At 35.2% G+C, this 17,389-nt stretch overlaps 1 protein-coding gene across 2 annotated transcripts in view; it reads left to right on the forward strand.

Moving 5' to 3' along the window:
• LOC121315842 (A-kinase anchor protein 12-like) overlaps nucleotides 1-17,389 on the forward strand; it is a 59,976-nt gene that overhangs the window by 30,848 nt on the left and 11,739 nt on the right. The window contains exon 2 of one of the 2 annotated variants that reach the window (XM_041250332.1): nucleotides 6,123-6,237. In XM_041250332.1, coding sequence (XP_041106266.1) covers nucleotides 6,123-6,237 — 115 coding nt within the window. Of the gene's footprint in view, nucleotides 1-6,122; nucleotides 6,238-13,182; nucleotides 13,495-17,389 lie in introns of those variants that run through there. The other variant, XM_041250333.1, reaches the window with a different exon arrangement.

The raw sequence follows: 17,389 nt of genomic DNA on the forward strand, positions 1-17,389 counted from the left end.
TATTACATGAAATGTGCAATGCAATCCTAAATTACACTGGATCAAGTAATTGTATTGAAATATTTGTAAATGCAGGCCACCATCTATTAACATAGAGACTCCCTCATAGCCTTGGAACTCACATGACCCTATTTATATTAGATAAACAGTGGTGTTATTTTGATGCACCCGTGTTTGCATTAATTGAATGGACCCCAGAATGTTAATGAAGCATATTAAACCCATTCATATTTTGCTTTGCTGCAAATAAGTTAAAAGTTGGTTCTTTGGTTATCTAAGCTACAGTGGAGATGTGCTGTTAATTTTGCCCAACTTCACATGATGCAACTACTGTACAGTATGAGGAATTCAATCTGAACTATTTTTAAATAACAAACCAATGTAAGACAGGCAAGAAGACTGAGACAATATTAGATACAGGGCTGGGAATTTTGTTCTGGTATGAGGAATTCTGGGAATGGAAATGGGTTCAGTATGAGGAATGTTGGGAATGACAGTCATGGCATGAGGAGGGTAGTCATGTGGGGTTTAAAGGACACCTGCTGACACATTATGCATGTTCTCACCCCATCTTATTAACTGTATTAGATAGGCTTTAGCAACACTGAAGTTATTGTGCAAATCAGTAACTGCAACTGTCAGCCAATTTTTTAACTCATTATGGATTGAGTGTGTAGTGTAATTCCACTGCATAATTCTACCTGAAAAAAAATGTACTACTGAGAACAAAACATCTAATCAATCAATTGTTCCCCAATGTGGCTTTCTTATTTAGGAGAGGGTGGGGAGCAAGGCTTACATTTGTGGACTGTTAAAACTGTGCCTGCCTGCTGGGCTACATGCATGCATACTGAGTTGAGTGAGCATATTTTAGGTTATGTATTACATGTGTCTATTCATTTATATATATATATATATATATATATATATATATATATATATATATATATATATATATATATATATATATATATATATATATATATATAACACACCACAACACAACCATGTACCTTTTAAAGCCTGATTTCAAATATGTTAGCAATGTGATTGAGGAACAGACCCTTTTTAAAAAAAAACAAAAAAACTGTTCAAAGTAAATTACTTTTATCTACTCCTGAAAATTTGGATTAGAAGCAACAGACCAAACTGAGAGATTTTGAAACCTTACCCTAGCTCTAGTGCCCCCTCCCCCATGGTTCAGGGCTTTATGCAGGTGTTGCTCATCCCCACCAAGCCTCTCACAAAGATCCTGTTTGAAGAAAAAAAAGGTTTTAAAGAGCAGGCTTTCAGGCTGTTTCTCAGAAGAGCCAAACTTAAGGAATTAGATCTACCCATTTGCTTAATTAAATCACACTGCTTAGCTGTTGTCCCGTCTATTCAGCCTGTTGGGACAATAGCTGTACAAGCAGCCATTGTTCTGCTGCTCTCACTGGCATTGCCATTTACTAAAAACAGGAGAAAAAAGCAACCCTCTTCACTGTAGGTAAGTACAAAGAAAACAGTGTTTGAAGGCTTTTAAGGATATAAGAACATAAGAAAAGTTTGAGAACCAGAAAAGGCCACTCGATCCATCAAGCCTCCTCCCTTGTTAGCACACCAAAGGCACACAATCCAGTCTAATACTGCTTCAGCTGGTTGGGTATTCCATGCATTTATAACTCTTTGTGCAAAAAAGTGCATCCTATTTTCTGTTCTAAACTTACTTTTACTCAGCTTCCACTTATGCCCTCTTGTCTTGTGCTAAATCTGAAGTAGTGTCTTGGGTTAACTTTATCTATATAATTTATGATTTTAAACATCAAGCCCTCTGTCCTTTCTTTTTTCTTGGCTGAAGAGATTTCATTATTTTAACCTGTCCTCCTAGCTCATGACATTAAGTCTTGGGATCAGCCCAATTGTCCTTCTCTGTACCTTCTTGTGCAATTATGTATTTTTTGTATTGAGGAGACCAAAACTGCACACAGTATTCTAGATGGGGGTCTAACTAGGGCATTGGATAATTTTAGCATAACCTCTCTAGGCTTTTATTCAGTACTTTTACAGCCTAAAATTCTAGTTGCCTTTTTAATTGCTTCCCCACATTGGCGACCACTATAACCCAGAGATTCTTTTCAAAGTCCTTGTCTCCTATTTCTAGCCCATTCATTTTATACTTATATTGTGGATTTTTATGCACAATATTCACTGCTTTACATTTCTTATTGACACATGTTTGCTCAGTTACAGAGAATATCTAAATTCCTTTGAATTGGCTGAGCTATGGATTCAGTCCACTACTCCCCCAAATTTGGTATAATTTGCAAGTTTGACAAGCTTGCAATGTGTATCTTGGTCCAAGGCATTTATATTAATGGGGAACAGTAATGGTCCAAGTACAGACCCTTGTGTTACCCCACTATGGACATCCCTGCAATCTGATTTTATACCTCTTACAATCAGTCTCTGCTTTCTGTTTTTAACCAGTTCTGTATCTAATTACATGTCTATATTCCTGCAGATTTTAATGTACCTATAAGTCTTTCATGTGGGACTTTGTCAAAGACTTAAGCAGCACTTTGGATGACTGTCCTGGGCACAAGCCTAGGAACATTCCATTCTATTATTTTTTTCTATATGTGTGGGTGTGTTACACATGCACTGTAACAAATGTTATCAAAGTCTCTGCACTGATTTTTTGCAGTAGGTATGATTTTCATTCTTGTATCAACTTGTTCCAGTATCTCCCTCCTTTGAGTAAGAATGGGGCTTTGTTTGCGGCAGTTACAATGAATCAAGTTTATATACATTGCTCAACAATAACAAATATACATTTTTTGGTGGGAAACAACTCAGAAATCCTCCCCCAACTTCCCAATGGTCTCAACACATTCTGAAATGATCTCATGATTGGGTAAGAATCTCTTTAACTGCTGTGTGAACACAACACATTGTGACATCAGGAATCCAGTTGTGCTATCTGTATAGACTTAGACTGATCAGTAAATTTCACTCAATTTCACTGCATTTTTACAGCATTAATGGAAAACAAATTCAGACTTCCATGGCTGAAATAATATTCATGAAATGTGAAAACACTACAATATGAAACTCCAAAGTTTATTGTCAGCATTAATGCATTTCACAATCCAGTTTGAAATTTTAGTTGCTTTCCTTTTTAGCAATTTGTTAAAAAAAAATTGCAAGGAAACCACCTTTAAAACATGTTAAGATTCAAATTTAGTACCGTTATCTTCTATTTATATAATATTCAATGTATGTGAAATTGACTTCTAATTTTGGTGTGCATCTGTGACAGAGAGCGAGTGAATCCAAGCAATAAATCTCCTTCCCGATCTGTGAAGGTGTTGTATAACAGGAACAGTGTGCCCCTGACTGGATGGGTTGGCAATTCATTCCAGGGAATATCGAAAGTCAGGAGTCACAATACCAGAAGTCTTCGCCTTAATGCGGTAGGCAATGTGGCAATCGCGGATTGAAGGAAAAGTGATTGCACTCACTACTGAAAGAGGCGTGACTGAGTGTATATCACGGGATGTGATGAAGCGATTTGTTCCTGTTATGGTTATGCAAGGACCGCTGTAGGACTGTAAAATAGCCATGAGTGTTTTCGTGTTGCCTTGTCTGTCTATTAACTGCTGTTACTTGTCATTATAGATGGCTAAATATCCAGGAGCTGCCGCTTATAAGCCAGCAGCAAACCTGGACTGCACTTCACCACTGTTCACCATTTACCATGTATTTCACCACTTACACTGAGAGCACACACATTGGACTGTGATCGTGTTGTGTATAAGTGTCACAGGATTATGACTTATTATTTCGGGACTGAAACCCCCATGGGGTTTTGGCGGGGCAACTGCACATTGGTGTGTATTGCCAGCCTTATTATTTATAAAGCAAAATAAAGCTTTCATTAACTGTGGAGCTGTGTTGGGTCGTTATTCTACTGCACTGCATCAGCACTACACCTGCGCATTGTAAACCACTTTGCCACAGCATCTCATAAAGATGCCCAACAGGATTAACAAGGTTAGTCACTCCCACAAAATGATTTGCTTGTATCTCAATGACTAGGTGTTATATTGATATTAAACTTGTAGGTATAGAAAGCATCCTTGGGAAATGCATTTGGTCATTTTGACTTTAATAAATAATGTCACTTTGTGGAATATTTGCTCCTAATTAAAATTTGCTCTGATTTGTATTTTGGTGGCAAGTCAATCAAAAATGATTGACTGACAGACATCTGTTTGGTATTTTCCTATACATTTATTCCAACTGTTGTTCCACCAGCTGCTTTAAAATTGCATGACAGAATTTTACGCTGCATTCTAATTAGACTGAGGTGAGGAAATTACACATTCATGTTCTATATTGATTTAGAGATTAGTAAATCTTTTAGGAATTGTCCCAGAACACCTATAATTATTCCTTCAAACTCCAATGAAGGATTACTTCAGAACTGCTGATTAGATTCAGTTGAGGGCTGACAGTCATTGATTTTTACATTTGGCTGTATGTTACCATTGTATAATTACCACTTAATATAGGAGTATGTTTACCACTTAATATATAGAATTTGATTTCACAATTTGACCAAAGAAATGTAGGTGTTGATAAGAACAATTAAGATAACATTCCAGCATACTTTTTCCTATTTTAGTAAAATATCTCCCATTCATAAAAAAAACAAAAAAAAAATATTGCAGTAAATCAAGACTGATTTTTACAAAAATGGATAGCAAATAGCTAATATTTTAAATTTGGATGACAGAAAATGAGTGATGGATTATCCTCTTTAAGGTATGCATATTCTCAAAAATTGTAATATAGTGGAGGTGCCCATCTGTATATTTGTAGTGTATTTATGTCACATTTACTTTTTTCCATATCTTAAGAGCAATTTATAAAAGCACCATAGTAAGTTAAAATGTTTCTGATATTTGCCCCTGTAAAACTCTCCAGTTATTTCTCTAGCCTAATTTTAAGTTGTGTTCGCCTTCCCAAAAATCATAGGGGAACAATGCATGGATCAAAAAGAAAGCAAAATGCTTCCAAATGCTTTATATTGATAATATTTGCTCTCCAGTTATGTCTTGTTTTAGGAAGCGGCTTGCTAGAAATCTGCAAAGTTTGCAGCGTTTTTACTGTCCTTTAAATGAAAATGACTATCTCTGCAATATGTAATACTTGGTGATTTGCATGATTCTCACCCTTCACCTCCACTTGTCTTTAATTTTTTCAGCGGTCTGTGTCTATATGTCTTTATTCTCTATCTGTCTATTTAAGGAAAAAAAAACTTTTGGATTAATAAGAGGGTAAAAACTTTGCATGTATCTACTGCTTTCTAATACCAATTAAAGAAAATCACACACAACTGGTATGTTTGTCTTTCTGAAATGCAGTATACAGTAATATATCTGACTAGTTTCATGTCTGCTGGGTTAAATGTGGTTTATAATGGCTCAGAACCAGCCCTAGGGTTTTTGGGTAGACCCACCTTTTGAAGCTCCAGCTGTCATATGGTTTGTATGCTTTCGCACATGGTTAGTTTTGTTTGGGAGCTAGCACCTAGCTTAGGATGCTGTGCTTAATTAGCGGTTAGCCTCCAGTGCAAACCTAGTGGGAATATGTGCCAGCAGATCACATGTGGAAATGGGAACTGCTTAAAAACTGCTTGTCTTTTTCAAAAAAACAAAACAACCAAATAAAAATTGAAACCCTGTGAGGACTACTATATATAACCTAGGGCTGTATTTCCAAACCATTATTATCCCAGGAGGATCATTATAATTCTCTGCACAAGTTGGGAGCCAATGATTTTGGCACTATTGCAGTTAGTAAAACCAAGCATCATAATACTTCTGTTTCTGCTCTTTTCTGTGTTACTAAATTATTAGTCAATCAAACCTAGCTATCCAGAAAACTAGATTGTACCATCTTCACCAACTTTTTGCACTACTCTGTCGAGGATAGTTTTAGAACATCACTATCATGACTCAAAGTCTCGAACTCTGGGAAATTGTACTTAATGTATGAGTGTGTCTCCACTGTCAAGTGAGAAGAGGTAACATAAATGGTCTAACCCAGTATTAAAAAATGACCCTCTTTGTGTGCAGCTTTTACCGAAAAACGGCCAGATTTCCAGTCAGAATGGGAAACCTGAAGACCAGGAAGTGGAACTCAATGCAGAGATGGAGCAGCTAAATGCACAGAATGAGGCCCCTGCAGAAGGTAAGAAACAGGGTTGTCATCACTCTGATATTTCACTTGCGAATGAAGCTATTAACTATTTTCCCCTTAACAGTGACTGAGAATGTTTCAACATTTCCACAAGTTGCATTAAGAAAAAAGCTCTTTGTAAATTGGCTTCTTCACCCATACATTCTCACAGATAGTCAGCACTTTGGCAAGCAGAGCTTGTAAAAACCTGCTTTAATGGTTTAGCTTTGTCCAAAAAAAAAAACCCAAAAAACTTATGACAGTATTTACCACTGTAGCAAGGATATAATGGCTTAATAACCCTCTGCTGTAAACAACATCTGTGGTTACAACATTAACACATGCATGTAAAGTTTCTATCAAATTAAGCTGAAACTAAATCAGCAGACAAGCATCTCTGATACGGGACAGATTAATGAGAGGAGTAAAAATAGATAAATTACAAAATGCAATGGCAGGTAGTGTTAATATAATTACACGTATGCAATTAAAAACACTCCCTGTTTTGGATTGAGCACCAATGGTTTAAGGTAAAATATTGCTAGCTAAACCTTACTGAGGCTCTGTGGACAGGAGGAGAGCTAGACTGTCACCTCCATTCGCCAGTGACAGTGAGCAGGAATGTTGGTCATTCACCCTTTTGACCTCGGTCTTAGCATGTGGCAAGTATCCTGAAAGCAAGGGTCATTCTTACCCCATTTGTACCATAATGTATAACCGCAGGAGGGTTGTGTTCCAAGAATTCAAGCATTGCTCAAACTATTTAAATGTAGCTTTGGTAGCTTTGGTATATGGTATACTGAACACACTATACTTTATACTGTACACAGACACACACTGACAGAAATTGAAACTAGTTAATACCAGTTAGGTCATTCCTTGAACCCCAAGGTAAATGTAAGCGCTCACTAAACCAGTACTCGGAAATTGGAGTTGAATGAAAACACCATGGAGACACACGAGTTTAGGGTCTTCAGGAACAGATTTACTCAACAATGAATTTCAATTTGAAGTCCTATTTTCTGAACTGATAACACATACTCCTTAATAACCATATAGTGTTAAACAAAAAAGCTGGATGGATATGACTATTATACTGTAAAGGCACTGAGTTAATCTATATACAGCAAATATAAAAAACAATTTCACTAAACAATTCAGGTAAGGTTACGTGACCTGGGACAAGACATAAAATATAAAATTGAAGGATTTTATGAGAGAGCTTGGTTATGTAGGGTTCTGTTATAATTAGGTCTTCTAATTTTCAGTTTTAACTGATAGAACACCCCTGATACAAAAATAAATAAAATCGATGGATAGCCAATAAACACCAGAAAAAACTGGAAAAACTGTGGAAATGGTTCATCGATTCACGCTGACTTTACCCTTTTCTTATTAAAAAATAAAACTTACTACAAAAATAATAAATACATTTCCCAGTGCTGCTGGGCAATGTCCCTTCTTCCTGACTTGCATCTATCATTGATTCGTTTTGAATACTTTAAACCCGATCCAACTACTGAGTGACAACACATTCCTACATTTCTATTGGAGACTCCACTTGCAAGATTTAAAACGAGATTACAGTCAGGATGGAGGCTTGTTAGCAGGATGTAAAGCTGTATTACAGGTAAGATACAGAGGATTTAAAACAGAATTGTGGCGAAATGTACAAAAATGCCTACACACAAAAATCCCAGGAGAATGTGCCAGTGACCATAGGATTTCATTGTGGAAGCAAAGGTACAACTTAAGTGTACTGTTGAGTTACTGTACATATTGTGACAGAAAAAAGACCATCTGGAAGGTAACTGAAAACACTAATTTTATACAGTATCTAAAAAATGAAAGCCCTGAAAAAAAAAAAAGATTTACATAAAACTTGAAAATAGCTAAAAATAAGCACCGAAAAAATACAATTAATAAAACCCAAAAACAGAAGCCCTATCTATAATTATCATCAGGTGTTGGTTTTCAATCATGATCATTGTCAATAATTTTAAAACCCAAAAAACAGAAGTCCTAGTTATAATGCAAAATCATTTCTACTGTTTAATTAATATGGTATTGGCTATTGTATGTGATAAAAACAGACAAGTTTTGTTCTAAGTTTCCCTACATTTACAAATGCTTTAGTATGGGGAAAGCTAGTACTGAAGCACACAAATTCTGAATTGTGATAAAATATTATTCAGCATAAACATAGTGTTATTATCTAGTATTAAGTTTTTGAGCATTTGAAATGATGGGTCTTCCTGGTTCTTGGGTACTGTTTGTTTTTAGAGTAGCTGTGAGTAAATCACACCATAAAAACCTCAGAGTTTACTTGATTCCACACCTGTCACTAATGGGTTTTCTTTTCCGGCCTACTTTACCGTTCAATCCCTCAATGTTAGTTGAAGTGTATTCAGTAATTAGCTTTGTAGTAAAAATAGAAAATAAAGGCCCAATGACTTTTCTCTTCAACAAATAACTGTGGTATTTGTGTTTGTGTTAGCATTAAGGAAGGATGTGAGGTACTGTGAGTTGTTAAATCTGCAAGTTGTTGTGACACAGGCAGTGACTATTTTACTTCGAATTTATATCAGAAATGGCATACATCCATTTGATATATAGTTAGGGCTTGAAGTTTTCGGGTTTTATTTTTGATCACATGATGTCCCTTTAAACTTATTTGAGCGGATTCTGTTTCCTATTTAAAAGCTGTTAATTGCTTTTACCTTCATATCTTGACTGAGCATGATTCTGTTTCACTTAATTTTTTATTTCAAACAGACATGAGAAATTACGTTAATTGCTCATCGCTGATCCTAATTGCGTTTCATTCTTGCAGTTGCCTAGTTTATCGTTGTGCTTTTGTTATTTTCACTCGTTTAACAGAGTTGTCCTGCCAGATTTTCTTTTCAGCATAAAATCCCCAGTACAGAGTGTACACTGATAGCAGGTCCATCATTGAAAATCTCCTTGATTTGTAGCCAAGCAGAAAAAAATCTTAAACCCAGTCTTTATTTGGTATTTTTCTCTTTATTAGGATGCAGAGACAGCTTAACAACTTATAATTAGCATTTAAAGGGAGGTAGAGATTTGGAAAATAAAAACCGAACAATTCAAATTAGCACCCTCATATATTTTCATTGCAAAATGCTTTAATGCACATTGATAGCATTACCACTTAGAAAATGTGTATGAGAAAACATAAGAAAATGTGTGAACTAGAGGAGGCCATTCTAAGCTATTCCGGTTATTAGTAGCTGATTTAGCTAAAAACTTGTCAAGTTGGGTATCAAAGGATCCCAGTAATTCTGCCTCAATAACATGACTAGGTAACCCATTTTGGAGAAGTCTCTCCTTCCATCTTTCCTAAGTCTATCTCCATTTAATTTGGAACTGTATCATGTGGTCCGGCTGTCTCTACTGCGCTTAAAGTATTGGTTAGGGTTAACTATTTTAACTCATTTTAAGATTTTAAAGACTTCAATCACGTCCCCTCTAATTCTTCTTTCTTCTAAATAGATTTGGTTATTTCAGTCTAATCTCTTGTTGCTCTTTGTCGGGCTTCCTCCAGGGCCACAATGTCCCTTTGAAATTGAAAACAGGCCCTGTGTTACAAGTAGTCGTACGCATGAGATAATGCAAGTTCTAATTTGCTAGAGAAGGTAAGCTTTAATAATAACATTTCAGTCCAAACTGACATGGAGTTTGTTACGGGAATCCTTCTTAGAAGTCCCCCAACAGACCCAATGTCTTTGTGTTAGATGGAAGCCTTTGGAATGGAAGTCAGTGGGTTTAGTCCCTAATGCATTGATTTCATCCTGTTGCAATTCTGAATGACTGCACTGTCCAGCTGCGCTACTCAGCCAGTCTGTTGCATCATTGTTTTGGATGGAATTTCTTCTTGACTTTGGTAATTATGTAACTGTATTCTGCCAAGATGCTTTTCATATGATAAAATAATTTACTAAAACAAAATCCAAATCTAGAGTGGCCACAGACTGCATACTGTAGGAGTGGGGTAATTGTTAGGTGGTTCGTTTTAGGTAAAGTAGTGTATTTGGGGTGCTTTTTGTACACACTGCCAGCTTTGCTTAGTTATTTTAGGCACTACTCTCAAATCAATAGAGTTCTACATAAAGATTTGAAACAGTGGTGAACGGACAGTCTTGGCAGTAGAGATCCTCCTGTTGTTGAATGTGTTTCAAGGGCCTTTGTCCTTATTGTTCCCTGTGCATAAACAACCATTTCCCCTTCCTTTCGTTCCTAGATTATTTCCTCAGTTATGAATCATTGTTGCACATGAACAGTCATTTCCTAAATGATGTCATGGTGTTTGCTGACTTCCATGATGACCTCCCTGACATCAGTTTCAAGGAACATGCTTTGTCCAGTTGATTTCAGGTTGCAATGAGTCAGGGCCTGTTCTAAAACAATATCAGAGCAATTTGTTAGTTTTATGGTATGTTATACTGGCACAGCAAATTGATAGTTGTAACTGAAATATGTAAAACATAACAGATTTTCTTTAATCATTACATACTCCACAGAATGCTGTTACTTGACATTCCTAACATGTGTTAAGTGATTTACACCACTTGGCTTTGTTCAGTATCCTGTTATACTGTAGGTCTCTTATCTGCTAACTTTGTGAATAGTGTTTGTGCACATGTGAGGAAATGGTCTCAATTTTTTTTTTTTTTTTTTTTGAATAGCGGCGCAGTATCAGTACAGTCCAAACCATCGTCCTTATGTTTTCTAATTAATGAAAGATAATATATATATATATATATATATATATATATATATATATATATATATATATATATATATATATATATATGCGGGGTAATTCAATGACACCATGCATCAGAGAATGAACATTTCAACTTACCTCACATAAACTACTTGTGCTAATATAGTGTGGTACCTGTATGTTAAGATACCAGGACTCTATCTAACAGCTTTTTAACAATAACTTGTTTGTAGCATTTTTGTCCTATTTGATTCCAATGAAATAATCAACACATTACAAATACATTCCAATGACCAAACATTACAAGTGATCTACTAGGTATGTGGCAGACTGCTAGGTGATAGACTACAGGGATTTAATTAAGACCTTCTGGTAGAAAACGTGAGGAAGGAGGCGATACAACCCCTTGTTTTGAAACTCCTATTTATGAAGGTCTTTGTCACTGAACTTGTTATGGGTTTTTAGCTACCATTTAAAGGAACAGTGTCTTACTATAGTACAGTAAGTATATATAAATATATATCTTAAAACATACATATTTTATTACATATTAATACAATATTTGCTAGTTTAAAGTTGTCGTTTTTTAAATAATACTTAAACTATTACAGTACATTAAAAATATTTCTATTTTGTTACAAAAAAGAAGCATTCCTTAAGGTTTTCTGTAAAAAACAATTGTTCCTTGACTTATACAAGAGTTCTAAATGTTGCTGCCCTTGCCACTGGTCAAGATGTTTAGCATAAATTACACATTTAATGAATTACCCTGAATTCCTTCACAGTGCAGTCTTAACTGTAAATCCAGACCCCAGTTCAGAAAATATAAGGCCTGTGATCCCTCCCCCATAGTTCTCTTACATTGGGAATCATAACAGTCCCCTGAGGGGAGGGACGGAGAATAAACCAGCATTGTCGAGTGAAATCATCGCCAGGAAAGTATTTTTTTGTGAATGAATATAAAGAGCTGAAAAGAGGAAGTGATTAACAGGAGAAATTGTGCCGCTAATGGAAAGTTTGTTGTAAAAACACAATAGAGCCTTAGAGTTCAAAACTAGTCTTAAAGGACTTGAAGTTAACCCTGACACCACTGTTATGGACAGTATTACAAAATCATTCCGTAAAATGCAGGATCATTGTTTAAATCTGATATTTTACTACCAATAGAAGCCTTTTTCTTTTCTGAAGGTGACTGCATTTTTTCAGAATTTAAACATTTGCATTCATCGCTTGTTGATCCAGACTTTAATGTATTAACCTGCCAGACCACTCACAGATAATCTAATAGAGAATCACTTTTAATAGAATACACTAAATGCAATTAACCAAATGGGATACAGTCACAAACTAGGGTGCTAAATGGCATCAAATGATCACCCCCTGTCAGGAAAAAATAATTAGATTTACATATACATAGCTGGAGTAGGCAGTCTTATTTTTTCAATCTTACATTTATACCTCATTATTAAGCTAAAAAAAACAAAAATGACATGGATAGTATCTATCTATCTATCTATCTATCTATCTATCTATCTATCTATCTATCTATTTATCTATTGATTAGATATGATAGATAATAATAAGCGATGTCTCATTGACAGTTTTTACAAAGGTAGTGTTTCCTGAAAAAACGACATTTTTTGGGCTGTTAACAGCCCCTACGATAGGGTCAACCTTTTTAATATGCCTTTGTGTGTGTGTGTGTGTGTGTGTGTGTGTGTGTGTGTGTGTGTGTGTGTGTGTGTGATTTAAACTTTAGAGCTGTTTTATTCCATTAACAAAACAAAGTAGTAACCTTTTACCTTCAGTAAAAACTGACCCAACTGATACATTTATATGATGTTTTTTTTCTAGTATATATATATATATACATATATGTATGACCTAGCCTTGCATCAATTATAGTAGCCATGGAAATGGTAAGAGCATAAATGATAGGCTATTGAAATTTGTGAGAATAACAACATCGTTTTACCAGCTTGATAAAAGTGTGATAAACTTGGGTTTTATTTTAATTGGGGTAACTTTAAAAAACTTTTCCCAAACATTTTAACCCAAGTGCCTACCTAACAGTATGGGGTCAGGGCTGAAACAATGGGAATACATAGGGGGTGGAGTGACATTCCTTAAATTTATCACATGACAAGCTTTGTCATCCTATAGTGGGCCAAGCCCATAGAAGCTTTAAGAGGGAGGAGAGGAGGGAGGAAGCATACTCTCATTTCATACTGAGGAGAACAGCTGAAGGGGGTACCACAAAGGTATGTCTGACAAGTAGCACGTCTGTTGAAATGCGCATAAAGTCTGCTTTTCTCTTCAGACTGCAAAAGACTTTTGAAGCAGTGTGTTCATGGTAACTGGAAGAGGAAAAGGGTTGGGCACAACGTAAAGCAGCTTGCTTTGTAAACTCTGAACTTAAAAGGACCACATGAAATAAGGAACACAAAGAGAAATATTGTGAATTGAACTGAAAGAGAAATATACTCATTTTTAAAAGATGCTGGGGACAATAACTCTCACAGGTAAGGAACTGAAAGAAAATCATTTTGAACAGTTACTTCATCATTGATTTAGTCTTGTATATTCTGTTTTTCACTTTTGTGGTACTTTTATGGTACTGTAATATATATGTGTATATATATATATATGTGTGTGTGTGTGTGTGTATCTCTCTCTCTCTCTCTCTCTCTCTCTCTCTCTCTCTCTCTCTCTCTCTCTATATATATATATATATATATATATATATATATAAACAGGTTAATATGCAAAATGATACAGACTAAACACATTTTTTTTGTTATCCATTAGCTTAGGGTTTAAATAATTTATACAATGTAGTTGCGTTATAATCATATCAAAAAAGAAGAATTTATAATTCAGTACATTAAAATGTAATTAGCCATTCATTAAAACATTAGCCATCTGAAATTCTTCAATTGGGAACTTAAAAAACATGTAATACCATAACATGGTTATGCTACTCTGGTGGATATACTTCCACATGCAATACATATCTGTTTAACAGAGTTTAAAAGGAATATCTATCTAACAGAGTTTAAAAGAAATATGTAAAGACCAGTTGTGACATTACAATTGTTTCCAAACACAGTGTATTGTATTTATACACCAAAAACATTATGTATATATATATAAATATATATAATATATATATAATATTAATTATATATTATATATATATATATATATTTACAAAGACCAAGTTATTTTACTCTAGGCAAGAGGTATCTGCTGGATAGTTGGTTAAAACATTTTTTGTATGTACCATAATGTATCATGCAGAGACCCTTGATAAGCTTTTGTGATTTGTAAAAGACGGAAATATCTCTTCCTAAGTGACTCTCTTAAAGTAACATTGTGTAATAGAAACTTGATTTATAGCTACAAAATACAGGGGTGAGGAGGGTGGTAAACCTAATTGCAGTTACATGCCGTGGGTTTATTTGTCTGAGATAGACAATATATTTGTATAGGCTTTACGAACCATAATTAACATGTATCTTTAAGGAGAAAAACTAACTCACAGAAGAGTTAATGACCGATCTAGTAGTTTAACCATGCATCATTCAACACATATGCATTTTATCAGTGGATAATATTTTGAGGATTTGAAAAACGATACCCAATAAGATTTATTACAATTGCTATGAAATGTGTATTGGGAGTACTATGCATTTGTTTTTAAAGCACTGGTTTGGTTTACTTACATGTTTGCTAGTATTTGTTTAAAAAATGTACAATGTTGAAAGTTTAATAAAAAAAAAAATGTATTTACTGATAATATCTAGGTTGGTAAATCATATTAAAATACCAACCTCAAATTCACCCCCCAATTTTTTTTTAAGTGCTAGAGAGGAGAGCCATGAATTACACACACCTCTGTCATACATTGATTTACTCAGAATCAGGGTTGATAAAGACTAGATTGTACATAGTTTTGACTAGAAATGTCTATTGTTCTGTGCTGGATTATACTGGCATGTTAATATATAATCCAGTACATTTTCTTAGCCATATTGACTGGTATTTATTTGTATTCCTTTTTTTACATACATTTAAATTATAAATAATTTTTAGGCATATTTTGTAAATGCTTTTTAGAACACTTTAGAAAATGTAATGTTCACTTTTCAGGATGGCTGCACTACCCTCTTTCCCTCCTTTTCCATTCATTTGCATGACAATGACAATGATCTTAACACTGAAAACACTCCTGTAACAATGACAAGTATGTGTGATAGTCAGTTCCCTGGTGTTCATGTATTCTGTTGGCTGCCTGTGTCAGTGAAACCTGTACATGTCTGTCACCTAAACAGAAACTAGACAGGGGGTGGAGAATGCCAAAGCCACAGCTGTTGCTGTAAGACCCCTGTGTAACTTACATGAGCTAACATTACTTATTTCAGCTGCTCAGGCTGTTTGTATTAAGGTGGATGACTGGCATTTACAGCCCACCCATACGTTCTTTAGGAACCTACATAATATCTATTAAAAGAGAAACATCTTTGTTGTTGTATTGATCAAGTGTAGTGGTCGTCTTTACTTAGGCAGGAGAAGACCACCAGGTGCAGAAATTGCAGTACAGGATGTTAACCACAGAGAGAGGACCTGTGGCATGTACAAACACTAAATGACAAAATTATTAGGTATGACATTTACACTATTTACCCATAATATTTGGTTTCCTTTAAGAAACCTGGTTATTACTGATACACATGTAAGAGGAATTTCTAGAGCAGTGATTTTCAACCTTTTCATCTCAAGTACCAGTGTTTCCAACAGCGACCACCGGGTGTACCAGTAACTATGTCCACTCTTAAACTGCTATTGTAAAACCGAGATCTACCCCATTACAACCAGGTTTGCATTGTCTGTACTCACTTGTTTGTTGCCTCATTCTGCTGAACGGTTAATCTATGCAGTTCATGACTGCAATTAACTCAGCATGTTTATACTTTAAATATTTTGCAAGTGTTGTGTAGGGAATTGGTGACCGCACCTTTAATTGTGTCCAGTTGTAATAAGGGAAATAGCATGCTGCAGCTCCCAGATTTCAAGTTTACTATAACATTTTATAAGTAACTTGAGCTCGCAACTGTTTAAAAACAATTAAAAAGGTCAAATTAAGCAAATTACCATTTGAATTAAGGGTTAAGTAAATGAGAACTCAGTTGGAATATAAACCAGCAGACACAGTGGGACCCCAGGACCGGGGTTGAGAACCACCCTATTAGAGGATACTATTTGACCTGCCATTCTAAAGAGACTCACTCCTCATCGTGGATAGCCATTGCTTTTTTTAATTGAATCAAATTAATTCTGTTAGGATAGCATTGTTAGAGATGCATTTTTCCTGTTACTTTCTAACATCTGTTCTATTGGAATTCATATGACTATATGGCCAGTATTTTCACAGCCTTTATAGGCTTTCTGTGGGTTCTAGGCAATACTGTAGTAGGTACTGTATTAATGTGTCCCAACCTCTGTAGTGCCACATTTCTATTTGAACGCCATTGAACCCGGCCAGGCCTGAGTTTGATGGGAGTTCCCTTCGTTATAGCCTTTAAAGAAGTGATAAGCAATTCTATGTTGTATTACCTTATCGACTTTAATAGCATTATCACTGCCCCCTCCCTCTTTTATTGTGATGAAATTCTTGTGGTTCCTCTGTTTTTTTTGTTTAATGCTGATTCAGGGTATGTGTTTGGATTTGGGTGTGTTGGGGATATTTGATGAGTTCAGAGTGTGTGGATTTGTTTGAAAAGTCAAGGCTTTGGATCCCTGGAGAGAACTAAAGCAGCTCCAGATGTCCACATTTCTTTTTACCGCAAGGATTAGGAGGAGGGCCTTAGACTTAACCACTGCGACCTGAGAACTTGTAAACCTCCTTCTACCAAAAAATGTAATAAAATAAAACATTTTCATGTCTGGAAGAGAAAGGAAGAGCTAATGATAAAAAGGTTTGCTGCTTGCCCTTGTAGTCAATTTGATTCTGGTTGAAAGCCAAAGATAAGTACCTGGAGAATTTTTGTCTGAGAACGCATATCATTGAAAAAATCATAATGTCTAACATCGATCTTCCACAGTTCAAGAATATATATTCATTATATTAATAATCCTAGTTTATTCAAATACCTTAACTACTTTACCTACTTGTATTCAGTAAATGTACATAACCATAGCTTTTAAACTTACTGAATAGCTATGAATTAGCATTTAAAACTTATAACCACAGGCTCAGACTTGTGTAAGTGTAATATAGAACTTAAGCCAGTGTAACTGTATATATATATATATATATATATATATATATATATATATATATATATATATATATAGCACCTTTCATAGTGGACCACCATCACAGAGCACTTTGCAAAAGTAGGCTGTGAATTGTGC

Source organism: Polyodon spathula, chromosome 5, assembly GCF_017654505.1.
Source record: "Polyodon spathula isolate WHYD16114869_AA chromosome 5, ASM1765450v1, whole genome shotgun sequence".
NCBI classification, from domain to species: domain Eukaryota; kingdom Metazoa; phylum Chordata; class Actinopteri; order Acipenseriformes; family Polyodontidae; genus Polyodon; species Polyodon spathula.